This window comes from Hippocampus bargibanti, linkage group LG12 (assembly GCF_051943395.1).
Source record: "Hippocampus bargibanti isolate YZ-2025 linkage group LG12, ASM5194339v1, whole genome shotgun sequence".
In the NCBI taxonomy this organism is placed as follows: Eukaryota; Metazoa; Chordata; class Actinopteri; order Syngnathiformes; family Syngnathidae; genus Hippocampus; species Hippocampus bargibanti.
This window is the reverse complement of record NC_142745.1, coordinates 5,464,969-5,492,169: the sequence shown is the minus strand read 5'-3', so window position 1 is coordinate 5,492,169 and position 27,201 is coordinate 5,464,969. Positions and strand designations below refer to the sequence as shown.

Here is a 27,201-nt window from a genome sequence, read left to right as displayed (position 1 = left end):
ACCAGAGGTTAAGTTACCAACAGTCCTTATGGAAGGTGACTCTCCTTCCATAAACCATCAACGACCATCAAAAAGGTAAATAAAACTATTTTACAGCACAGTTTATTTCTTTAATTACAGTCGTCATGTAATGCGCCTCTCTTTCCAAACAGCAATTCCCTTTGACCTTCGACCTCCAACGCCATTCCATCAAGCCATCAATGACCATCACAAATGTAAATAAAGTGACTTTATGATACAATGCAGTGTATTTCTTGCATTACAATACAATAGCACATGTATTATACATAGAATAAGGTATGTTGTGTGTAGTTTTAAGGCTTATTTAGTTGAAAAGTATATTTTATGGAAACCCGGGAACGGATTATTCCCATTTTAATGGTTTCCGATGGGAATTTTTTTTTGAGATACACACTTTTCGCCTTACACACTCTGTCTGGGAACCAATTAAGTTCGTAAGTTGAGGTCTCACTGTAGCAGTTTTGTCTTTTATTGTTTTGTCAAATATTTGCTTCGTTTTGATTGACACTAGAATAACACTGCATCAATCACACTGAAGGCTGCGTTTAAGTACCGTATTTTCACATTTTTTTTGCTTTTCGGCTCCCGGTGATGTCATTTTCCCCTGATGGTGGTGCAGCAGCAGCTGCCGCTGTTTCTTCTCAGTTGGACGTGGAAAGAAACGAGGACGCAAGTGACGGCTGTCGCAGTTTCATTTCCTGTTGTAGCTGCTCCTTCAGTGTCGACACCTACGTACAGAACAGCAATTTTCACAGAGATGACTCCATTTATTGAGTCACATGTTTATTTCTGTAGCTATTTAACTCATTCACTGCCAGACGCTGTGTAAAAATGTGTCCACTCCGGTGCCATGTTTTTTGTCATTGCCATAGAATATTGAGTTTTAGGACTACGTAAACATTGAATGCATCGTAAGAAACCTTAGACTCTCTTCTTTCATCAGAAAAAAGAGTTGGTTCCTAAGTTATATGGGTCTGGGGTTATCTGAGCTTGAAATGGGGGCAGATGTACAAAAGGCAAATACTGCCCCCATCGTGGCAGGAAAAACATTGCCAGAGGTCTGACCAGAGCTTTATTGGCAACCCGACAAACATTCATTCAACGCAGTGTAAGAAATCATCAGAAAAAAGTTAATTCCTAAATGATATACGTCTGGAGATATACAAGCTTGAAATGAGGGCGGCTGTCCAAAATACAATATATACATATTGGTTCATACAGCGCTTTAACAACAGCTGAAGCTGGAACAAAGCACCCACATAGAAAAAAGGAAATGCTGCTCCCTTGTGGAAGGGAAAACATTGCCAGAGGCCATGGCCAGTGCTTTATCCGCACCCAAACAAGAAAAAAAAAAACCGAACAAATGGTGCTCTACGTCATATTTATGTTTATTTTTTCATATATTTGTGAATGGCAGTGAATGAGTTAATATATGTAATTTTGTGATGTGATCTATTATTTCACCTATAATCATATTGCAACATAAAATAAGAGACATTTAAAGAACAACCGACGTCTCTGGACAAGTTGTGTCCATAATTTGTAAAATGGCTTCAAATGACTTCTACTGAGCGTATTTTAATAAGATTCCACCGCATATAGCTATATTTTACATTTTAAGACTCGCGCTGAATATTCAGGAAGTCTTGTTTTTGAGTTGGTGACGAGTCCATACGTGACGTCACTGAAGGAACGCCCCTGACCGAAAAAAGGACATATTGTAGCAGTCCTTCCATCACGTCAATATATATTGCTGTACTTGTTTGGTCTGAAAACGTCATGTTGCACCAAAAAGAGCCAGAAGAGGGCGACCAAGCTCCATGGAAGAAATTTATCAGCCTGTGGAAACGGGCTGATTCATTCCTCACACGGAGGTTGTTCGCCATTTTCTGCCTCTTTTTTGGTGATACATTTCCCCCCAATGTTGCCTCAAAATGGCACAGAATAAATTCTTTAATCGATTGCAAACATGTATGCTTTCCTCTTCAGAACTATTTGAATCATATTCATAACTGGATGTGTAACAAGATAGCATATTCTACGCATCTGAAGCCATTGTTTTGATTCTCCAGCAATGCAAGACGTCTTGGCGTGACGTCACGAACTGGGGGCGGGACTTTCTGAAAATGCCCAATTCACAGCTCAATTTTTTTGCAGATTTTGGACACTTTAAGTCATTTTTATTGGTGTTTTGAATTTGAATAAAAATATCATACTGTGTGTTTTGGGTATTTTAGATGCTATAAAACGTTTTTCTGATGTCAGTTCGGAAACAAAAAAGTGATGTCGGTTGTCCTTTAAAATCCAGCCTAAAACAGGGTGAGATTCAGACAATTTTTGTCCATTTTGCTCTCTGTTGTGAAGTTAAATACTAAAGGACAAAATATTATCTGATTACTATGAAAATGTAATCGGAATTATCACTGAATTCATTAGGCAACCGAACCACGGGGAACCACAAGGCCTTGACAGGTCTACCTGCTCCTCCAAACCTTTGACCCTGTGCCGGTGCGTCCGCTCCCTGGAGCCCAGGGTCCTCTCCAGGTCTCTGAAACTGGCCCTCATCCTCTCAGCTTCCTGCTGGGTCTCATCACGCTGCCTGACCAAACTTTCACACACGCTATGCGACTGCTCCATGTCAGCCATCTGCGTCTACTCATGATGCACACACACACACAGCAAGAGAAGAAGAGCGGGCTGAACATTAAGCATGTACGAATCTATAAAACAAAAATGGGAGGGATGACATCATGCTTAATGTTGGCTTAGCAGATTCACTGCAAAGCTTAGTTAAAGGACAACCGACGTCACTTTTTTGTTTCTTAACTGACATCAGAAAAACGTTTTATAGCATCTAAAATACCCAAAACACGCAGTATGATATTTTTATTCAAATGCACGACACCAATAAAACTGACTTAAAGTGTCCAAAATCTGCAAAAAAATTGAGCTGCGAATTGGGCATTTTCAGAAAGTCCCGCCCCCAGTTCGTGACGTCACGCCAAGACGTCTTGCATTGCTGGAGAATCAAAACAATGGCTTCAGATTTGGAGAATATGCTTTCTTGTTACACCTCCAGTTATGAATATGATTCAAATAGTTCTGAAGAGGAAAGCATACATGTTTGCAATCGATTAAAGAATTTATTCCATTCCATTTTGAGGCAACATTGGGGAGAAACAATCACCAGAAAAGAGGCACAAAAAGGCGACCTCCAGTGGCCACCACAGGCTGATAAATTCCTTATATGGAGCTTGGACACCCTCTTCTGGCGGCTTTTGGGTGCAACACAAGGTTTTCAGACCAAACAATACAGCAAAATACATTGACGTGATGGAAGGACTGCTACAGTGTCTTTTTTTTTTCGGTCAGGGGGCGTTCCTTTAGTGACGTCACGTACGGACTCGTCACCATCTCAAAAACAAGACTTCCTGAATATTCCGCGCGAGTCTTAAAACGTAAAATATAGCTATATGCGGTGGGATCTTTTTAAAATACACTCATTAGAAGTCTTTTGAAGCCATTTTACAAATTATGGACACAACTTGTCCGGAGACGTCGGTTGTCCTTTAAATAAAAGGTCCTGTTGCAACGTAGCCATGGTGAAGCACATATCAGATAGACAAATTATCCATTGTCGATGTGTATGTTACCTGCAGCATGAAAATCTGTTGCTGGGCTTCTTGCAGTTCCTGTTCCACCGTGTTCAGCGAGCGATCCAATCGGTTTCTTTCGGCCGAAAGACGCATGCTGCCCTCTTCGCTCTTCAGCTTCTGACGCTCCACCTGAGAAGGGACGCATTTCATTTTCATGTAGTAGCCGCAAATAGCAACTACTGCTGTGATAGTACATATTGTACATTTCTTTTGTTGTGTGGCTCATATCCATCCATCTATTCGTTTGTTTGTTTATTCATTCATACACTTTTTCATGTATTTATTTGTTCATTAATGTATTCATTTATTCAGTTATTCATTCATTCATACATCTGCCCAGTTATTTATTTATTTATTTATTTATCTGGGTATTCATTTGTTTCAGTTATTCTTTCATTAATTTACTATTTATTTCTTTAGGTAATAAAGATGATTCTGATTCTGATTATTTGTTTATTTATTCATACATTCATTCATGTATTCATTTGTGTATTCATGATTTCATTCATTTATCCATTTATATATTTATATGGATTCATTCATGTATTCATGTATTTATTTGTTTATTTATTCATGTATTCATGTATTTATTTATTTAATCATGTATTCAGTTATTCATTCATATATCCATGTTTATATTTATTTATTTATTCATTTATTTATCCATTCGTGTATTCATTTGTTCATTTATTCAGTTATGCATTCATTCCTTCATTTACTATTTTGTACTATTCATTTACTATTTATTTACTATATTATGTGTGTGTGATTATTTATGTATTTGTTCATTCATTCGTGTATTCATTTATTCATTCATTTAGGTTTTATTCATTTACTTCACGTAGTTGTTTATTTATTTATCTATTCATGTATTCATTTATTTATTCATTCATGAGAGGAGTTATCCATTTATTATTTTTTTTAATTTTATGATATTATTTTTTGTAATTTTTTTATTTGTATATTTCTATTTATTTATTTAGTGTAGCAACCAGGGTTTGGTAAGCCATAGCTTGGAGATCAGGAGATGATACCTTATCAAGCGTATTCCTCAAGGCATTTTTATCCTTCTCCAGCCTCACGGCTTGCCTCTCGGCATCCTTCTTCTCCGTTTCCAGCATGGCCACAGCCTTTTGCAGACCCCGCAGACGTTCCTCCACCATAGCTCGCTCCACCTGAGCCGCCTGGGCGCCACGCTGGGCCTCGGCGAGGCTCGCCGAACGATGACGCAAAGCCTGCCGCATAATCAATGACAACACAAGATTGGTAGACAACATCTTAGACATTAGCGCGGGGATAAAACATGGCGGTATAAAACAAGTGGTCTCTTGAGATTCCGTTAACTCATTCACTGCCATCTCAGAATTTATTTGGGAATTGAAAATATGACAGAGCGCCATTCCTGAATTTGTTTGGATTTTGGGTTTTCATGCTTGGGTGCCAATAATGGCAATGTTTTTTTTTTCTTTTCCACAAGGGGCAGCATTTCCCTTTTTTTCCATGTTAGTGCTTTGTTCCAGCTTCAGCTGTTGTTAAAGTGCTATATAAACCAATATGTATGGATTGCATTGTATTTTGGACAGCCGCCCTCATTTCAAGCTCATATAACTCAGACTCATATAATTTCGGACATAACCGTTTTTTTCTGATGAGAGAACAGAGTCTCATGTTTTGTACTCTGCATTGAATGTTTATGTAGTCCTAAAACTGAATATTCAGTGCGTCCTGCAATTTGAGTGACAATGACAAAAACCCTGGCACTGGAATGGACACATTTTTGCACATCGTCTGGAAGTGAATGAGTTAAATAGGAATAGGTTAAATAAGGCACAAATCCTCCATGTGGTCTATGTTGTTGCCAGCCTCAATTTGGGGAGGAGTGGACAACAGGATCCACAATGTAACCCAGTGGACGACATCTTGATTAGCGTTGTGATTCCGACCCCTCGTGTCACAGAGCAGAGGTGTGTCATCAGAATATTTCCAATTTTAATTAATTGGTGAGAAAATTGCGATTGATGTAGTTGGCGAAAAGGATCTCCACCTCCTGGCTCTTGGTGAAGTCAGCTTCCACTTGCTCTCGTTGGAGTTGGCTATGGTGTAGCTCGCTCTCAAGACTGTGCATGCGCTCGGTGAGGGTAGCCATGTTGCGCCTGGCCTCGCTTAACGAGGAGCGGGATTCATCAATTCGCTCCTGATGGATACAAGGTTCCATTAAATGACCATTTTAGCACATCCATAGTCCCGTTTTATTTGCCCCCCTCCCCCACCTGGAGGTGTTCTTTCTCCTGCTCTGTCATACTCAAGGCCTTCTGCAAGGCAGTTAGGCGGCTCTGAGCGCTGGCGTGAGCAGCCGCCAACTCCTGGAGGCTCTGGTTGAGGGAGGCGTTCTTCTCCCGCATCACGGCTTCGTTTTCCTCGGCTTTGAGCAGAGCCTGATTCAGTTGCTCTACTTCGGTTTGAAGCAGGGACACTCGACCTTCCCCATCTGTTACCTGTGATGTACCACCAAAATAAAAGCAGAGGAGTGAAGATTGAATCATTTTGAATCAATAAGTAATACATAAATAACTAACTAAATAACCAAATAAATAAATAAATACATAAATACACATGCAAATTTGAAAATAAATACATTAACTTAACCTAAATAAATAAAATAATACATAAAATGATAAATGAATAAATAAATGAATAGCTGGATGAATAAATAAATACATTCATGAATAAATGAACAAATAAACAAACAAATAAATAAATAGCTGGATAAATACACACATTGTTGAATAAATGAACAAGTAAATAAATTAACTACATAACTAAATAAATGAATAACTGGATAAATAAATGCATAAATTGATGAATAAATGAACAAATATATGAATAATTAACTACATAAGTAAATAAATAAAGAACTAAATACATAAAAAAAATAAATTGATAAAATAATGATAAATAAATAAATAGCTGGATAAATACACACATTGTTGAATAAATGAACAAGTAAATAAATTAACTACATAACTAAATAAATGAATAACTGGATAAATAAATACATAAATTGATGAATAAATGAACAAATATATGAATAAATAATTAACTACATAAGTAAATAAATAAAGAACTAAATACATAAAAAATAAATTGATAAAATAATGATAAATAAATAAATAGCCGGATAAATACACACATTGATGAATAAATGAACAAGTAAATAAATTAACTACATAACTAAATAAATGAATAACTGGATAAATAAATACATAAATTGATGAATAAATGAACAAATATATGAATAAATAATTAACTACATAAGTAAATAAATAAAGAACTAAATACATTAAAAAAATTGATAAAATAATGATAAATAAATAAATAGCCGGATAAATAAATAAATGTATGAATATATAAACAAAAAAACAAAGAAATAAATAAATAGGTGGATAAATAAAAATAGAAACACAAATAAAATAAAATAAAATAACAACAATTACTCTGAACCCAGTTAGTCAAAATATCTACAGTATATTGTTGGAATTTGGATACCTTGTTTTTCAACTGCAGTTGGAAACAACTATAAAGAAATGATTGAATTACATGACACTAAAAACATCAACTAAGTAAAAGCATTAAAAAAATGTTGCTTGGAGAACTAGCAAGTGACAAATGCTTTGACTGTACCTGTTTAAGTAGAGCCTCATGGCGATCATGGGAGGCCTGGGTCTCTGCCTCCCGGTCTCCAAGGCTTAGTCTGAGTCTTTGCAGCTCGCCTTCCAGACTCCGCCGACCCACCTCAACCCGGGTGGCTCGCGCTTCGGACCCCTCCAGTGCCTCTCGCAGGCGCCTCCTCTCGGCCTCCAGACGCACCTCTGACGCTCGCTGCTTATCCAGTTGTTCCTGGAGAAATAGAAGGAGGTCAGAGGTGACAAATAAAGGAAGGCATTTGTTTGATGTTCGGCTCAGAAAGGAGACATGGAAATGTCAGCTTGACAAGTTTCTAAAGCTCTGATTTTAATTTTTGCTTTCTCATCAATGATGTTTTCCATTATCTGTTACGACCAATCAGGTAGCTATGTTTTCAAAAGGTAGCAGATGTCGTATTAACTCATTCATTGCCAGACGTGTAAAAATGTGTCCACTCCAGTGCCAGGGTTTTTTGTCTTTGTCACTCAAATTCCAAGACCCACAGAATATTGAGGAAGTACCTTTGTCGGCAAAAACGAGTCCACTCACACAACACATTTTCTTACGTCGTTTTTCACCATATTTTCTTAATTTTCCTCAAAATTTTATCACCAAATGTAAAGACAAATTAACTCATTCACTCCCAGTCGTGCAAAAATGTGTCCACTCCAGTGCCAGGGTTTTTGTCATTGTCACTGAAATTCCAGGAGCCACAGAATATTGAGTTTTAGGACTACATAAACATTCAATGCAGTGTAAGAAACCTTAGACTCTCTTCTTTCATCCGAAAAAAAGTTAATTACTAAATTATATGGGTCTGGAGTTATATAAGTTTGAAATGAGGGTGGCTCTCCAAAATACAATGCAATACTACATACATACTGGTTTAGATAGCATTTTAACAACAGCTGAAGCTGGAACAAAGCTCTAACATGGAACATAGGGAAATGCTGCCCCCTTATGGAAGAGAAAAAAAACCATTGCAAGAGGTCTGGCCAGTACTTTATCAGCAAGAAAAACCAAAAATTCGGGAATGGTGCTCTACGTCATATTTTAAATTCCCGAATAAATTTGTGAATGGCAGTAAATGAGTTAAAATATGCAGTGGGAGAAGTTACTTTTGTTGTGCGTTAACTAACTCAATATCAATAAACATCGTAGGGTTAGGGCAGGGGTGTAGGGTTAGGGCAGGGGTGTCAAAGTCATTTTTTGCCGCGGGCCACATTGTAGTTATGGTTTCCTCTCGAGGGCCGTTATGAATTTGGGGAATCCATTACAATGTTTAAATCCCTTCAAATATTACATATAGGGCACACAGCAAATTAATGAATAACTCGTTTTCAAATCTGAAGTCAAGAATAATGACTTTTATTGTGGTTGACATCCAAAAATATGACATTTTGGCTCAGATTTTAGCAATCATCATGGAATTTAACAAGTTTGATTTGCTTTCGCGGGCCGGAAAAAAATGATGTGGCGGGCCGGATTTGGCCCGCGGGCCTTGACTTTGACACCTGTGGGTTAGGGTATCGATTTTCTTGAATTCTAATGTTTTTGTAATCATCAGAAGCCAAAAATGAAATCATGATTCATTTTTTTCATGAATCGCTCAGCCCTAGTGCAACATTCACACATCCTATTTTGCTTAATTTGCCGTTTTTGTAGCATCACAAGCAGACATAAGGAGAGCTCGGCAAGAGATGGCACAAGCAGCGAAAGTCCATCTGCTGTTTATTGTATTATCCCTTTCACCGGCTGCCACAAGTTGTCTCGTAGTGTGTGTGCACGCGTACCTGTGTGTGCTTCTTCTCCGCTTCACAACCCTGCAGCACACGCTCCAGCTCCTTCACCCTGTCGGCGAGCGTCCTCCTCTCTCTGTCGCCTCTCCTCACCGCCTCCTCCTGATGATGGAGCTGAAGCTGAGCGTGCGTCAGACGCTCATCCAGGCCTCGTTTCCCTAAGCACACCCCAAGGCAAATTTTTTTGTTTGTCTGCAGGCGCAATTACAAAAAGCAGTCGGCATGAAACTGACCTTCTTGGTAGTCTTGTAAGTTTTTTTGGAGATGAGCGAGGCGACTCTGAGCCAAGTCTCGATCGGCCCTCAGCTCGTCCACCTCGCGTTTCACGGCCCCCAACTGACACAGAGCATCATCCTTCAAAATAAGATTGTATTTCATCAATGTGAGCATTGGCATATCCTGGTGTCATTACAGTAAACCCCCACAGAGTCACTGTTTGTCATTCACGTATTCTCTGCGTTGTTTTTAACCGATTTTCCTGTATTAAGGTTGATATTTGCTGTTTGGTGCTGAGGCCAAAGCTATGTAAGGATTTTTTTGTCGTCATCTTGTTTCAAAGAAAATACGTTTAAGTGAGTTGAAAAAGTTTCTTTGCGGGAATCAATTAGTCTTGGACCTTAGCTCAGCCTCTGACATCAACAGCAAGTTAACACTGAACAAGATTCATTCGTATTCTTTTACCCGCTCTCGGTGTGCTACACGGAGTTCCAGGAGGAAGTCTTTCAGACCACTTCGTAGAGTGTCATGATCGAGCTCTGACTGGGAGAGTGGGAGAGGTGTGGCTCCCGTCTCAGGAGAAACAGCTCTGGAGCCCAGAGTATTGTCAGGGGTGCTTGTGTGAAATTCTGCAAGACATTAAGACGGCATTGAAACAGCTGAAAATGATACTGGGTCATCTGATAAGGAAAAAACTCACTTGCAACTGATATTGAAATTTCAGAGAAAAAAAAACAGTATTGAAGATATTAATAACTTATTCAGATATATAAAGTATTTTTAACTAGGTCCAGGATGTAAACGAACCAAATAATAAGATGAGACAAAAAAAATTACTAATTTAATGAGATGTGTTCGGATATAAGCATCAGAACATATCATTTCAGGAGTTCAAGTCAAAATTTGAGACGTCATACAGACAGAAAGACAGAGAGATATCTTGCCTTGCTAACCAGCTAAATAGACAGCTAGCTAGCTTGTTAGTTAGCCAGCCAGCTAGACAGACAGCTAGCTATCTGGTTAATTAGCTACCTATCTAGCTAGCTGTTAGTTAGCCAGCCAGCTAGACAGACAGCTAGCTATCTGGCTATGTAGCTACCTATATATCTAGCTAGCTAGTTAGCTAATTAGCCAGCTAGCTAGCTGTCTGTCTAGCTGGCTGGCTAACTAAAAAGCTAGCTAGCTAGATAGTTAGACAGAGCTATCGATTTATGAGTTATTTAGTGATACTTTGTAACAATCATTATTTTACTCTCAATAAAGAGAATTTTCATGTCATAACATCTTATATTAGCATAGTTTACGTATCATAGTTAGCAACAAACATGGCAAACATGATTTAGTGAAAGGCTGTACTATACTGTTTTTGGGTTTTTTTATCATCAGGGAAAATGGAAACAAGAAAAAAGTGAAAGGTAGAGACAGAAAGTCGGATACTGGTACCGCTGAAAAAAAAAGTATGTGTGAAAAAGGCATCATTTGGTTTCTACCTTTAGGAGGCGAGAGAGAGGAGCGTAGCGGTGAGATGCTGTGATGATGTGACATAGGGCTGGGAGACGCGGAGCTGCCACCGGGGCTCCTTCCTCTGACCCCTCTTCCTCCAGCCCCGATGCCAAGCGTTCTGGTCAGCGCCGACTGGAGGCCGCTCAGACGAAACTCCAGGTCCCTCCTGGAGGCCTCGGCCCGCGTTAGCTCGGCTTCAGTGGCGGCCAGTCGGCCCTGGGCCTCGCTCAGCTGCAGGCTGTACACACCGGCCGAGTCTTGGGCTGCCTGCGCGCGAAGCGTCAAGTTCTTGACTTCGTCCTGAAGCTTCTTCTCGCAGCCTCGGGCCTCTTGAAGCTGAGCGGTTAGTTCTCTTTCGCAAAGCCGCCAGCATGACTCAGACTCGGCCAGGCGCTTCTGAAACAGGTTGACCTGAAAGAAACGAAAAGGACAATTGTAGCTGTTTTTTTTCTTGGGGTGATGACTAAGATGTTATTTATATAGCACAGTGGTGGGCCGTCATGGGCCTTCTCTGCTGGCCTAAAAATATCTGAATCACAGAGTGATATTGATGATATTTTGTCCATGAATTCTTATGAAATATTTTCAAATTGTCTTTCAGCATCCTTTCATTACTTTTCCTCTGTTGTGTTGCTTCAAGATGTGTGTTTTTGTATTTAAGCATTTAACCAATCACATTTCAGCCATTACAGTAAAGTCTCGTTATATCGATATTCTCGGGAGTCGGAAAAAATATCGATGTAACCAGACTATCGATATATCCGATCCTGCGCCATGTAAAATAGTATCGTAATAAGCAGTACTATCGATATAACCGATATCGATATATCGAGACTTTACTGTATTTGTTACCAAGGAAAGAAATTTGCCTGGACGCCTTCACAATCAGTTCTGCAGGCCCTGGAGCATCAAATGCGTCGCTCATAAACTGTTGCTTTTACCAATCAGATTTCAAGTTGGTGACACCTTGCAAGCCTTATTTCCTGGCTAACGCTACCCTCTAATGGACTTGTAGTAAATAACATCACTCTTTTTACATGAGTCGCAGCTATCGCTGCAGTAAAGGTTGTACCCTGTATAGTTTTAAAATAGTTATTAAGGGTTGGATTGATTCGGACATAGCACTACTGAAGGCCTTTGTGTCAAATGCAAGGCTCGCGACTGATATCGCGGCAGTATTTTATAATTGACTCAACGCATTTATCCTTCTTGATTTCGTTTTGCTGATGTTCTTTTGTTGCTTCATTGTGTTTGCTCGACATAATACATGTTCATGGTTATTTATCACAATTCTGTATTTTCAATCGCCTCGAAAAGGAGCAAGACTATCTCAGGGGAGTAACTCCGAAGAGAAAATAATTTACGTATCCTCACCTCTCTCTTCAGGGAATCTTGAATCCCTTCAGCTTCCGTTAACTTGTGCTTCAGGGTATAAAACTCCTTCCCTCTTTCTTCCTCACGCTGCTCCTCCAGGGACAAACGGGTCTGGAGCTCTGCTACATCCTTGCCTTTCTGATCCTTCTCTGCATCCAGGACCTTCAACTAGGAACGCCGTGTATTATGTAGTCATCGGGATAGAGTTACAGAGACAATTGTTAAAGCTTTTCCACATGTTTTTTTGTAGCCGTTCCAATAAATAATGAAATCATTCGAAGGATCAACAAGAAGGTTGGCCTCACCTGCCTGCGCATTTCCTGCAGCTCTCGTCGTGCCTCCAATCGCGACCTTTCAACTTCTCGAAGACAGCTGCGCAGTTCCGTCACCTCCTTCTGAGAAGATGAAAAATTCTCCTGCAGCACGATCAGCCTTTGTTCTTTCTCCTCGCACTGTCGCTTCACGCTGAACAATACACACCCACGTTGATGAAACACCACCTAAATCTAAAGTCTTTGAGAGCGCCTACCTGATTCTCTCGGTCTCGGCACCTCGTAGAGAGTCCCTCAACTGGCAGTTGGACTGACTGAGGGTGTCTCGCTCCTGGATAGCGTCGTTGAGACTGCGACGCATTTCCGTGCCTTCCCGTTTGAATTTTTCCGCTTCGTCTTTCGTTTGGTTAAGACGACGCTCGGCCTCCAGCGTTTCTCGCTTGAGCTCATCTCGACTCTCCTCGCTGACAGCTAGAGAAGCTTTGCACTTGTTGAGCTAAAGAGAGAACATATACGCTAGAAATGAACAATTGGAGTTTGGAAAATATAATATGCTTTGTTTTTCCTAATATGATGTAATTTTCCCACTTGACAGTACAATGTAAATTCTGAAATTCCAACTTGTGCGTATTGCACATTGCTTTAAAATCTTGCACCTCTTTTACAGCCCCATCAGCACGTGACTGAAAGTCGCTAATAGTCTCTCGTAGACTTTGAAGATCCTTTTCACGAAGGACAGAAGCATTCTCAAGCTGAGACCGAACCTCTTGCAGCTCACTTGTTAAAGCACAAACCCGAGCCTGGAAAAGAAATGGATTCTTATTAATATTTCAAAGTAAAGATCGCTTTTTTTTTTAAACTCATTCACTGCCATTCACAAATGTATTCGGGAATTGAAAATATGACGTAGAGCGCCATTCCCGAATTTATTCTTTTTTTTTTTTTTTTTTTTTAATGCTTGGGTGCCGATAAAGCGCTGGCCATGGCCTTTGGAAATGTTTTTTTCTTTTCCACAAGGGGCAGCATTTCCCTTTTTTTCCACCTTCGCACTTTGTTGCAGCTTAAGCTGTTGTTAAAGCGTTATATAAACCAATATGTATGTGTTGCATTGCATTTTGAACAGCTGCCCTTTTTTCAAGCTCATATAACTCCAGACGCATATAATTTAGGAATTAACTCTTTTTCTGATGAAAGAAGAGAGTCTAAGGTTTCTAACGCTGAATTGAATGTTTATGTAGTCCTAAATTAACTCAATATTCTGTGCGTCATGGAATTTGAATGATAATGACAAAAACCCCGGCACTGGAGTAGACACATTTTTGCACATTTGGCAGTGAATGAGTTAATAGTACTTTGTTATATTTTACTTGATCCTGCTCTTTGCAAAGAGCCGCCGCTCTGGCTTTTCGCTCGGATTCCAGAGTAAAGTTTGACAACTCTGCCTGCAGACTGGATAAACGGTCACCGAGCGCTGTTTTCTCAGCCTCCTTCAGTGACAGAGCCTGGAAAGTTGAAAATACATCAGACGTTGAAATATTTACAGGAAAATACAGACTCGTACGTTGAGCAAAATAAAAGTTTCTTTCTCATTCGAAATCCTCATCGTCATCATCGTCCACCTATTTAAAATTGCATTTTTTGTGTAGCTCTCTCTCTTGTTTCTATTTATAATTGTATTTTATTTATTGCATTCTATTTGTGATTGTATTTTATTTATTATAGTATCTATGCTTGTCTGTGACTGTAAAGTGTCCTTGAGAGCTTTGAAAGGTAATATATTATTATCATTATTGTAACCTGTTGTTTCTCTGCTTCCGCCTGCAGCAGACTTTGATCTCGATCATGCAGGAGAGCCGTCAGATTGCTCTCCAGCTCCTCCGTCTCTTTTTGTGCTTTGTGAAGCTCCTCTTCCATCTCTTGCTTCAGCTTTTTCAGAGCGCTGTCATGGGACACCGTAAGGCTTTGTCGCAGGGCTTCCTGTGAATGAGACCAGCCGCAAATGATAATGATGATGCTGATGTGCCCGAATACTGATTTAGGACCTCACCTTTTCTGTGACAAGTTTCTCCACCTCTTCCTGATGTTCACAGCTTGCCTTCCGCAAAGCTTGCTGGGCTTCCAGATGCGCTGCATTTAGCGTCTGAGTCAAAAGATTTTTTTCCCGCTCGGCTTGGGCCAGTGCGCTCTCTGTCTCAGAACGTGTACGCCGCAACTCAGCTGAAAATGATGTCAATAAAACAAGAAAAAAATGGCGTTTATTCACGTTGAGAGCAAAAAAATAAATAAATAAAAATCTCCCTTGCGTATTGTTCACCTGTTGCCGTGTCAACGCGCACTTGAAGTTTTTGGTTGTCTACACCGAGCTGCTCCTTGCAAGACTCCACCTGAGCAAGTTGATGCTGCACCTCAAAGAGGGCGGTCTCCAGAGACTCGCGCTCGGACCTGCTCGGGTTAGAACCCGCACGTTACAAAAGGCGTACGATGGCGTGAAAATGATTCAGAGGCTTTGAACACGCGCCTGTAAGCAGAGAGTTCTTCCGACAGGGCGCTGTTTTCCCTCTCGGATGCCGTCAGCTGGACGACAAGAGATGCTTTGTCTCTGGCCAGTTCCCCCCGACTGCGCCCGACCTCCTCCAAAGCTGTTTCGTTCTGTTGGCGGACACCTCTGGCGAGACTTAATTCAGAACCCAAGGAGGTCACCTCACCACAGAGCTGACGAGGAAGGCCAAAGAGATCATTTCATATTGATCAATCCAATCTATTTCTCAACTCGACAGAGAGCGCATGTACCTGTGTGACTTTATCCTGCAGTTTAAGTCTCTCAGCCTTGAGACTCTGAAGCTCAGTCTCCATCCCCACACGGGTTAGCTCAGTATCCTGCAGGGACTGGCGCAGAGTAATGCGGGCGGAGTCCAGCTCCATTCGGTCCTGCTCTAAACGGACCAGCTCATCTCTGATGGTTATTTTTTCTTGCTCGGATTCACGTTTTTGAGAGTGCAGCAGGGCCTTCTCGTCCTCCAGCTAGTCATAGAGTTCATTATAAAATACTCCCGAGAGGGTATAAGAGATATCACTCAAAATAATAATAATAATAAAAGGCTATTTACCTGAAGTATGTAAGTATTCAGGTCGGTTTTATCTTGGGACAACGCCTCGTTCATGCTGCCCATTTTAGCCAACGAGTCCCTGAGTGCTGCATCCTCTGATTGGAGTTTATTGATAAGCAAAGAAAGTTCCGCATTGCTGCTCTCAGCCTAAAAGAGAAAAACAAAGGTCAGAGTGGTCGGGGTGGCTAAAAAAAAATGGTCCATTTGTATACATACCCGAGTGAGTGCTTCGGAAAGTTGTGCTCGCTCCTTCTCGAGCAACTGCTTCGCAGCTTCCGCCTGCTGTTGAGTCTCCCTCACTGTAGAAAGCTCACCACGTTGGGCAGATGCTCGGCTTTCACTGTGGTCCCATTGCTTTTGACTAAAATCACATGCAGATATGCACACCCATTCAAAAAAATAAATAAAATATTGTAAATGGCATTTAGATGTAAGTTAGCCAGTGGTGGCTTTATGCTAGGTAAGCAGTTGAATTTTGGTGGCTGTTCAAATTAGCATTAGCATTAGCACTAGCTACATGATTGTTCACTGAGGATGTCCACGATGAGGCAGTGCTACAAATACACACCAGTTACTTGTGACCATGTTTTACAAAGTAAATTTCCCAGTCAAAATGAGCGAAACCCATTTTTCTGCATCGACCCATTGAAAACAGATGATGTGAAGGTCTGCGAGAATAATTTACATCCCAATACATGTCATTTTATAACACAATATACTGTCATCTTTATTCTTCATTTTTTTAATGACATGAAATCAATGGCAATTATATGGGATCTTTTCAATGAAAAAAATATCATATTTTCCCGTGCCGCTGCTCACCCACAGAAAAACTTATTCTGTGACTGTAAAGTGACCTTGAGAGTTTTGAAAGGCGCTTATAAATGAAATCTATTATTATTATAAGTCTTATACGCCAGTGCCTTATATGTGAAGTAATATTGAGCCATAACAGGTCTCACAACTACTGTGAGCAGCAGCAGACTCCATTTTGTCCCTGTAAAAGAAGTTGTGCGTAACCCCAGCTTCTACTGTAGCCCCTTATAATGTAGTGTGCCTTAAATTTGGACAACCTTATACTCTGATGTGCATTATACACCAGAAAATATGGTAATATACATCAATTTTAAAAATATATATTTTTAAATGGAATCAAACGAATATTAATTAACCAAATAAATATCATTGATAATATCTTGTTGCATCACCACTTTTCAATGAATACAGTTTCGTGCAAATAATTCAAATAAATGCAACACTCTGCTATAAGTATCAGTCATTAAATTCCATATATTCGCCCTTTTACAAATCTCACCACACATCTCCCTGCTCATTATCTGTTACGCAATTTACAAGAAGCTGGCATCGAATCGAATTGTCCCGAATAAGTGTGCTACAAGGCGAGACTTTACGGATTAGAGTGTGAGTAGGCAACGTTGACTCACTTTCAATTAGCCTACTTACATCCTCTGAACCTCAGCCTTTGCTCGATCCCTCTCGAGGACCGCGGCTTCCTTCTCCTCCCTCTGGTGGTCTTTCTCCCGCTGTGTAGATGTCAGAAGCAGCTGCAGCTTCTCACAGTCTGTCTGCAGAGTCTCATTGCTGTTTTGAGCTGCCTTCATGCTGTGTTCCAAGCTCACTTTCTCACTGCAGCAGGGATGATGGATTGGAATGTTACATTTAAAAATATCGGATGGTACAAAAAAATATGGAAATCCAGTGGAAAAAAAAATAAATGCATGTTTCTGGCTTTAACACATGATCGAAACAATTTAATCACAAACACGGAACCTGGCCAGTGTGTCTCTTTCCAGCCTGAGGCGGTCCTTTTCTCGCTGCGTGGTTTCTTTGTCCCGCTGGGCGGCGTCTCGCTCTCTCTGGAGCGTGAGATGTCGTTGATCCACTTCTCTTCTGGCTGAATCGGCCTCAGCTAGCTGTTTTCGTAACTGCTGTATGGAGGACTGGGCAGACAGCAAACGCCCTCGAGTATCCTGCCGATAAAAATCAATCAATATCGAGTCCAGGTCGATATGGTCCTTTTCAATCTCATAAAATTGGAAATGTTGTGGGCAGTGAGTGTATAAATGTCACCTGAAGTAGGAGTGTCTTGTGGGTGACTGCCGAGCGTAGCGCAGATAAGGTTGCCTCCGGGGGAGCTGAGAGCGTTGTCAACCTCGAGGGGGAGGATGACCTGCGTGGAGGAGCGGCAGGAGATGAGCTGTGGATAAAGGCCAGTAGTGGGGCCGCACAGTTATCCTGATCTGCCTCAGACGACTCTACGTCTGTCAAAACCGCCTAGGGGTAAAAAAAAATAAAAAAAATCAATATCATGATGAATTTTCATCCTAACAATCTATAGACATGGCCAAATGTGCAGAAGGTTCACCTGAGCGATGTCACGCAGCGTCTCCAATAACGTCTCAGTGCGAGCTCTCATCAGCTGCATGTTAGTCCCATCGTTGTTGCTTTGCTCCTGGAGGCAAAGTACATGATCAAAATCTAAATTGATCTGTATCAAATATTATGCCATTTCAAAGATGGTCTGTTTGGATTGGTTGAAGAACGTGTCTGCTAGTACTTTATAGCACTGAGGACATGCACAGCAATATACTAGCTTGTTAAATTAGACACTGAACTAGCTAGCTAACTGTCTAACCTTGTGTGCTAGCTAACAATATATCTAAGTAGCTAGTTAGTTAGCTAGCTAGTTAGTTCATTGTCTAATGTTATATGCAGCATTTTAGACTAATTTGAGAATTAATTGGTCAATCCTATTATAGCAAAGTCCACCGTATGAAATAGAATTTATTCATTATAGTACCTATCCTTGTCTGTGAGTGTAAAGTGTCATTGAGAGCTTTGAAAGGCGCTTAAAATGTAATGTATTATTATTATTATTATTATTATTATTATTATTATTATTATTATTATTATTACAGAAAGGGTTTGTAACTTTTTTATGACATATCTAAGCTACACAAAGTCATTGAATATATTTCACAGATTTGAAACACAAAGTAGGATTTATTTTCCTTTCGACTTTTCCCTACTTGATGAAATATTAAAGATGTTCTTCAATTACTCTATTTCATATGGTGTTCTTTGCTATAATAGGAAGGATTGACAAATTAATACTAAAATTAGTCTAAAATGCTGCATATAACATTAGACAATGAACTAGCTAGCTAACTAACTAGCTACTTAGGTATATTGTTAGCTAGCACACAAGGTTAGACAGTTAGCTAGCTAGTTCAGTGTCTAATCTAACAAGATAGGTAACTAGCGAGGTCACTCGGTAGCTAAGTCGCTACCTATCTATCTAACTAGCTAGCTAACTAGCTAGCTGGATGGATGAACATGCTTTCTGAGACTTGTACATTCATATTGTATATTATTATTCAGTGCTATGTAATTTACCTTCATTAAAAGGAAGGATTAAAGTGTAAAATTATTTTAAAAAATAAGTACAAAAAATGTTTAGATGCATTTTGACTTATTAGGACGCATTTCATAATAGGGTTCAATCTGCTGTAACGTTTTTTAATCACAGCAGCAATCCTGTACCGATTCTCCACTTACCTCGAGCTTCCTGGACAGAAGAATCAGTTCTCTCTCTTTCTCTTCAATTTTGCCTTTTAGTCTTTCCCCCTCACGGACAGAGTCCGACAACCTGTTGATTGGCACACGAACGACCATAATTGGTCATCTAAATCAAAGATTGAGTCTTCACTTTTGGTAGCACTTGAAAGCAGCCTCAGACCTGAGGTTGAGCTCGCTTCTCTCTGTGTCCGTCCTAGCCTGAATGTTCATCATCTCAGACACTCGTTCCCTCAGTTGCCTCTCCAGTTGGACCCTGAGAGCCTTCTCGCTCTCCAGGGCCAACGCGACTTCTCCCTCTCTGGTGTTCAGTGTGGCAGAAAGACCCGCGCAGGACACATGTGCAGAGTGCGACACCTGAGCCAGCTCATTACGCATCTCTGACAAGTCTCTGGAGGGTAGCAAATGGGATAAAAATTGGCATGGAGGGAAATGTAAATCTTTCATTTAAAAAAAAAAAAATCACAATATCAGTCTGTCTACCAAGGTATCCATAATCACACCTGTCATCGTTCCAACCATTTATCTCCTCAATACCTCGATCAATAGTCATTTCTCCGCAAACCACCAAAAAAATCCATGAAATATTAAAGATCTTCTTCAATTACAGTACTCTATTTTATACGGTTGACTTTGCTGTAATAGAAACGGTGGACCAATTAATACTTATATTAGTCTGAAATTCGGCATTTACAGTGAACTAGCTAGCTAAGTAGCGAGCTACTTTGCTATCCTGAGAGGTACCACTTACATGAAGGAATTAGATTACATTAGCCTTTATTAGTGTCCTCCATACTTATTTGTTATGACTTTTTTGTGATGATACTAGTGCAGCGTGTTCTACAGAAGACAAATTCCTTGTGTGTTCTACACACTTGGCCAATAAAGATGATTCTGATTAAAACCATTTATTCATCGGTGTATCCATCAACGCCTATACCAATCCATCAGCGCATTTGTCTTCCATCCATTCATCCATCCGTACAGCTTTCCATCTATCAATCCATCCATTCATCTACTGCACAGGTGTCAAAGTCAAGGCCCGCGGGCCAAATCCGGCCCGCCACATCATTTTTTTCGGCCCGCGAAAGCAAATCAAACTTGTTAAATTCCATGATGATTGCTAAAATCTGAGCCAAAATTTCATATTTTTGGATGTTAACCACAATAAAAATCATTATTCTTGACTTCAGATTTGAAAACGAGTTATTCATTAATTTGCTGTGTGCTCTATATGTAATATTTGAAGGGGTTTAAACATTCTAATGGGTTCCCCAAATTCATAACGGCCCTCGAGAGGAAACCATAACTACAATGTGGTCCGCGGCAAAAAATGACTTTGACACCCTGCTCTACTATATGACCATTAAGATACCTTTCAGTGGCACCTTTCAATTCACAGATGTGCCGACGGAAGCCGACCACTTGACGCCACAGCGACAGCAGGCGGCTATGCTCGCTGCTAAAGTGACTGTGGAAAGACTAATGGGAGAAGAACAGACCGTGAAAAACAAACGCAGACAACCGCAAATTCAAACAGGCATGGTAAGCATCCTTGTGGCACCTCTTCCTCTCTCTTCCAGTCGGATTCCTTTTGTTCCAGTTCTTCTCGGGCTTTCGTCCAGTCGGCAGTGAGCCTGCGGATGTCCTGGCTGAGAGCTTCATTGGCCAAACTGGCCTGCTCAAGCTGCTCCCTCAGCATGTCGTTCACCGCGGACAGACTGCCGCTTCTGGAAATAGAACAAGCTCGATAATGTTGATCGAGGGTTGAAAAAGCAAAGAACGCCTATGTTGAGTTTTCGGTTAACACCAACCGCTGTTGTTCTTCTTCAAGACGGATTAAAGCATCGTCAAGGTTGCTGTTTGATTCATCTGGGCAGCGACCATTTGACGTTTCACTGGATTCCTAATTGGGAAAATACGATTTTACTCTATGTCTCTTGTAGTTAAAAAAGTCAAATCATAAATAGCTGCTCACACTCAGCCTGGGTTTTTCAATCTCAACCGATTTCTGCTGTAGCATTTGTTCTAGATCCCCGCATCTCTTCTTGTACTGAAGCACCTAAATTCACAGCGCATTCATTAGCAACCACTTCACAACTACATCACATGTAAAGTTGCAGCTGGATAATACAAACCTTAGCCTGCAACTTCTGCACCAGCTGCGCTTGCCTCTGCTGCCCTTCCTGATAGGCGGTCAATTTCCTCTTGTAGGCCGCCTGCTCTTCATCCAGCCGCCTGCGCAGATCCACGTTCTGCTGAGCCAGGCTGCGAGACTCCGAAGAATCATGTTCGCCGTCCCCGGAATCGTAACGTAACGTTTGCTCCAACTTTATGGAACGGGGAAGAAAAAAGAAATGCACAAACATGCAATTTATTGATCACATGTGTCCAGTCTATTAACTTTCAATACTATATTAATTGAAACAAATCAAAGATGAATTTAAAGATACCCATTTCTGCTTCAGGCATATGACTGATTTTTGGCATTGAACTATGATTCATGCGGAATTCACGATAACCAGGACGAGATCGGGGTGGGCTTTCTTAACTCATTCACTGCCAGACGTGCAAAAATGTGCCCACTCCAGTGCCAGGGTTTTTGTCATTGTCATTCAAATTCCAGGACCCACGGAATCTTGAGTTTCAGGACTACATAAACATTCAATTCAGCGTAAGAAACCCTAGACTCTCTTCTTTCTTCAGAAAAAAATAGTTAATTACTAAATTGTATGGGTCTGGAGTTATATGACCTCGAAATGAGGATGGCTGTCCAAAATACAATGCAATACATACATATTCGCTTCAATAATAATAATAATAATAATATTTTCGGCTTTTCCCTTCAAGGGGTCGCCATAGCGAATCAGTAACCTCCATCTTCAGAGGTATAGTGCCACTTAGCAGTTTTTTTGACAACGATACTAGTGCAGCGTGTTCTACCGGAAACAAATTCCTTGTGTGTTCTACATACTTGGCAATAAAGATGATTCTGATTCTGATTCTGATGATACTAATAATAATAGTAATCATCATCATCATCATCATTATCATCATCATCACCATAATAATAATAATAATAATAATAATAATAATAATAATAATAATTATTATTATTATTATTATTATTATTATTGTTATTATTATTATAAATTATTATTATTACTATTATTATTATACATTTTATTTTAAGCGCCTTTCAAAGGTCTCAAGGACACTTCACAGTCACAGACAAGCATAGATACTATAATAAATAAAATACAATTACAAATAGAATACAATAGATAAAGTTCCAGCCTTAGCAACAGCTGAAGCTGGAACAAACGGGTAACATGGAAATAAAGGGAAATTCCGCCCCCTGGTGGAAGTGAAAAAACATGGCAAGAAATCTGGCCAGTGCTTTATCGGCACCCAAGCAAGAAAAAAAACGGCGTTAAACGTCATATTTTCAATTCCCAAATACAGTAAATTCGTGAATGGCAGTGAATGAGTTAAATGGTTACTTTTTGTCTCCAATGTGATGACGTAACCGAAGTAGTACAAACAGTTCACAGTATCAGTCCTAAACGATTTTGAAATGTAATCTATTGTAATTGGAGTGGGTGGGGAGTGTTCAAGTTTTCCCCCCAAAACTGCAGTTTTTAAAGTTTGCAAAATTGCATTTTAAATCACTGCAAGAATCCAAACTAGGGTGCGGAAAAATCATACTGGACCCTCCGCACCCTGCCCACCACCTTTTCCAGCTACTCCCCTCAGGCAGGCGCTATCGATCCATGCGCACCCCCAAGCCATTAACTCTGAACAGTAGCCCAAATTGAACTGTAAAGTGCCTCTTTGCAATTTTTTGATGATGATACTAGTGCAGCGTGTTCGACCGGAAACAAATTCATTGTGTGTTCTACATACTTGGCAATAAAGATGATTCTGATTCTGATGCTCATATGAATTTGATGAATTATTCAGCGCAACTCAGACTGATGCAATCCAGTCCTCCATCACTGTTAATCGCAGCCACATTAAAAATCAGATACTTAAAAATACTTACTTACATTGTCAATTTAGCATTTTATCACATATCATTTTGAGGTGAACCAAATGTCATTGTACAAGTGTATCTAATATCGTAGCTGCTCATACATAGTTGAACAGTGTTTATTAGAATGCTCCCCTTTAATTCACAACTGCCCGCTATGCCCCGCCCACCAAGAGACCCTCATCAAAAAACACTTCAAACCCCTGTTTACAGTCGCCCCTAGTAACAAACACCATGGAAACAGACCACTTCAGTTCATTCCATGCACTATCACCTGGGAGACCATTAAATCACAGACAAAGAAAGGGCAAAATCAATAAATAACACTGAACAATGTCCCACAGAGAATGTTATTTTCACATATGGCCTTTACTGAGTCAGGTACACCGCATCTTCCGCCCTCCTTACCCTCTCGCTGATAGCGCTGTACTTGATGGCCAGCTCGTCGCGGTCTGCTCTGCTGTGTGCCAGCAGGTCCTCCAGCTTGGCCAGTTCTCCCTGAAGGACACGATTCTCCTCCTGGAGGGACATTACTGAGGACATAGCGCCTGTAGCTGAAACGACCAGCGCAAGAGCATTGAGAGAACGGAAAAGCTATTGAATATACTGTACTCAATATTTTGTTTTTATCAAGACCACTCACACTTTTCGTTGAGGTTTTTTGTGACAATTTCACGAACTCTTGCCGGTAGACATGTAGGGAGGGCATCCGGCGAGGGGCCGCGGACAGTCAGTTTCTTCTCCTCAGATAAAACACTCTCCTCCAGCCTCTGATGAACAAAGTGGACATTTGCGGATGAAACTTCAAGTGTACAGCCGACACTTGGTGAACATTGTGCAATGTAGCTCAGGGCAACGCAAAGACAACATGGCCAAAAAAAAGGGATGATGACGGTGGAATGTGTATTCAAGCTGCAATAAAAGGTCAGATACATGTGTTAAGTGTGTGTGTGTGTGTGTGTGTGTGTGTGTGTGTGTGTGTGTGTGTGTGTGTGTGTGTGTGTGTGTGTGTGTGTGTGTGTGTGTGTGTGTGTGTGTGTGTGTGTGTGTGTGTGTGTGTGTGTGTGTGTGTGTGTGTGTGTGTGTGTGTGTGTGTGGTTCCGCTGGCAATCACCTGTATCACTGACTCTAGTTTGTTGGAGTCGCTGGACTTGTTTTCTGCTACATTCATCGCAGCAGACATGCTTCAACCAAACCCACTTTCTCCCCCAAAGAATAAACTCCAAAGGAAAAAAAAAAGAAATAAAAGATTTGAATCTGGTGTTTCAGGTGAGCCGATAGTGTCGGAGGCAGACGTGTAGTATGCGTCCTTCTCGCCTCCTCCTCACAGATTGAGGGCAGCAGGATTAGCAGGTTTAAAGACACACAGTCCTCCACCTCCCACCCACCCATTTCCCGTCTACTCCCACATATTCACTACAAAGGGTTTTTTACTAGAATGAAAATGATTTCAGATGTTCGGGTGAGCAGGTAGTAATTTAGTGGGAAAAAAAAAGCTTTTGTTTGGTACTCAGTCTGTAATTGTTTTACACTGAGACCTCAATTTACGAACTTAATTGGTTCCCAGACAGAGTATGTAAGGCGAAAAGTGTGTATCTCAAAAAAACATTTCCCATAGGAAACCATTAAAATGGGAATATACCGTTCCTGGGTTTCCATAAAATATACTTTTCAACTAAATAAGCCTTAAAACTACACACAACATACCTTATTCTATGTATAATAAATGTGCTATTGTATTGTAATGAAAGAAATACACCGAATTGTATCATAAAGTCACTTTATTTACATTTGGGATGGTCATTTATGGCTTGATGGAATGGCGTTGGAGGTCGAAGATCAAAGGGAATTGCTGTTTGGAAAGAGAGGCGCATTACATGAGGACTGTAATTAAAGAAATAAACTGTGCTGTAAAATAAAGTTTTATTTACCTTTTTGAAGGTCATTGATGGCTTATGGAAGGAGAGTCACCTTCCATAAGGACTGTTGGTAACTTAACCTCTGGTGCAATTCGGTCATGTGCTTCCGCCGAAGATCACTCCGCCAGCCGTGGTGGGTGTGTATTATGAAAATAGTGCTTATTATAAGGTTTAATTTTCAGAAATTTGACGTTTGTAAGACAAAAAGTTTGTAAGTTAAGGTGTTTGTAAGTTGAGGTCTCACTGTATTTTGTCACTTATTCTGCAGTTGCTTCAGTTGCTACAAATTTTAGATGAATAGCAGTGAAAATCTGCTCTTAAGACAAATATGTTCCGCAATATTGAAACTTTTACTGTATGTTAAATTAATAATTTCTGATGAAAGAAGAGGATCTAAGCTTTCTTACGCTGCATTGAATATTTATGTAGTCTTAAAACTCAATATTCTGCGGGTCCTGGAATTTCAGTGAAAATCACAAAAACCGTGGCAGTGGAGTGGACACATTTTTACAAGTCTGGCAGTGAATTAGTTAAGTTGTATCCATTGTTAAAATACAACTTCAATGTGGAATATCATTCACATACACAAATGAACACATTTTCATGGGAGATATGCCTCTCATTATCCGTAAATGTGTCATAATAAATCGCTGTCAACATTATAATAATTATTTAACTATTGCTTTTGCATATGATGAGTACAATTATTACTTACCACACACCCAACATGCAATACCTTAATCGCTCTTTTAAACTGCTCTTCTCTCACATGCTAATTTTCTATTTCATTTTTGACATTGTTGGTTTCTTGTATTGTGTCAGACTTTGTTAGGATTGCCATAGTGACCAACACGGGATCATTGTGTCAAAACCAGAAGCCCCCATACTCTGACCCCTGTTTGCCCTAAAGAGGGACTATATTTGAATTTCTCTCATTGTGAGAACACTTACATTTTTGTGCTAACTTCACCATCACAAGGACCAGCACCATAAATTCTAAGGTGGATGAGACCCGACCCTAATATGAAATGGATAATAATAATAAATGTCATTTATAAGTGCCTTTCAAAACTCTCAAGTACAGACAAAATACAGTATATAGTGGAACACAGCAGCACAGTCACACAATGGATTTTCGGAGAAAACACAAAAGGCTCCAAAACATAACCTGGAGTACACCCTTAGGGCAACCAAAGTATCTATGGTCCTCGTTTCAAAAGATTGAAATATATTGAACTATCAATTATCAGGAAAAACTCCTTTTAATTTATTTCGCCACTGAGTGTGTGTCATCTGACACCCACTACAAATGTACGTGCAAGAAATGGATTCGTGTGTACCTCATGAAGTGTACCCGGCGTGAGTGACGTCAAAGTGCCCTAGAATCACTTTTACTTGTGCAGTGGGGACGTCTAAGTGTTTACCCACATTTGCATCTGATTTGTTAATCTTATATTCTCCGTATTTGCATTTTAGATTAAAGTTCCCATTCATCATCACATTGCATCGGGCGTATCCATGTACTTCCCATAATTTGAAACATGGCACAAAAGGGAACAACAATGCGAGCTCCATCTACCGTTAATATACACTATGAGGTCTGAGCGTCCATTACGACTTAGTGCAAAAGATGCAGCGTGAGCTTGTTTAATTATTAAACCGTCTAGCATCCAACTTCACGCTAAGTTATTTTTTTATGGATACCAAGTATGGGCGGTTCGATACACCGAATGAAATTGACAGCGAAAAACAAGAAGCAGCGTGGCAGCGTGCTCAACCGCTCGAGAATGCGCATGTGCAGGTCACAGACATCACCGTTGCTCACCTCACGAGACGATTCAAACGTCGTCGTTCAGAATTTCTTGGGAGTGAACCGCAGCAAATCACATCCAGTTAGTGAACGTAACATCCGCAGTGGCATTGCAGCCACCCACTCACTGCCGCAATCGTCTCCTTCCGAATTAGGAACCCAGAATCTTTTTCCGGGGAGGGACTTCGACGGGAAACATGCACGCTGGAG

General features: G+C 40.3%; 1 protein-coding gene across 3 annotated transcripts; it reads right to left on the bottom strand.

Annotated features, from left to right (window-relative positions):
* Positions 1-610: 610 nt before the first annotated feature.
* Positions 611-27,147, bottom strand: crocc (ciliary rootlet coiled-coil, rootletin). 3 transcript variants are annotated; one of them, XM_089010715.1, is made up of 37 exons: positions 27,007-27,147; positions 23,906-24,032; positions 23,671-23,816; positions 21,368-21,559; positions 21,208-21,291; positions 21,044-21,135; positions 20,794-20,959; positions 20,605-20,711; positions 19,393-19,620; positions 19,212-19,302; positions 18,019-18,105; positions 17,724-17,927; positions 17,424-17,623; positions 17,097-17,279; positions 15,849-15,993; positions 15,633-15,779; positions 15,316-15,546; positions 15,044-15,237; positions 14,840-14,967; positions 14,573-14,742; positions 14,323-14,502; positions 13,893-14,027; positions 13,182-13,325; positions 12,783-13,021; positions 12,559-12,718; positions 12,254-12,421; positions 10,867-11,290; positions 9,842-10,005; positions 9,394-9,514; positions 9,155-9,318; positions 7,359-7,574; positions 5,948-6,172; positions 5,722-5,871; positions 4,712-4,912; positions 3,675-3,806; positions 2,500-2,673; positions 611-749 (listed from the first exon to the last, which is right to left on the bottom strand). In XM_089010715.1, the coding sequence occupies exons 3-37, from the start codon at positions 23,803-23,805 to the stop codon at positions 663-665; spliced, it is 5,868 nt and encodes a 1,955-aa protein (XP_088866841.1). In that variant the 5' UTR covers positions 23,806-23,816; positions 23,906-24,032; positions 27,007-27,147; the 3' UTR covers positions 611-662. The 3 variants fall into 3 exon arrangements, with proteins under 3 accessions (XP_088866841.1, XP_088866840.1, XP_088866839.1); XM_089010714.1 differs by lacking the exon at positions 27,007-27,147 and adding an exon at positions 25,052-25,134; XM_089010713.1 differs by lacking the exon at positions 27,007-27,147 and adding an exon at positions 24,377-24,573.
* Positions 27,148-27,201: the final 54 nt, after the last annotated feature.

Excerpts from the sequence above, each read along its gene's own strand:
- crocc (XM_089010713.1), bottom strand. The coding sequence starts at position 24,445 with ATGTCTGCTGCGATGAATGTAGCAGAAAACAAGTCCAGCGACTCCAAC. Across the intron at positions 17,928-18,018 it reads CGCTGCGTGACATCGCTCAG|GCGGTTTTGACAGACGTAGA; the intron begins GTGAACCTTCTG and ends TTTTACCCCTAG. Across the intron at positions 12,719-12,782 it reads GCCGAGACCGAGAGAATCAG|CGTGAAGCGACAGTGCGAGG; the intron begins GTAGGCGCTCTC and ends TGTATTGTTCAG.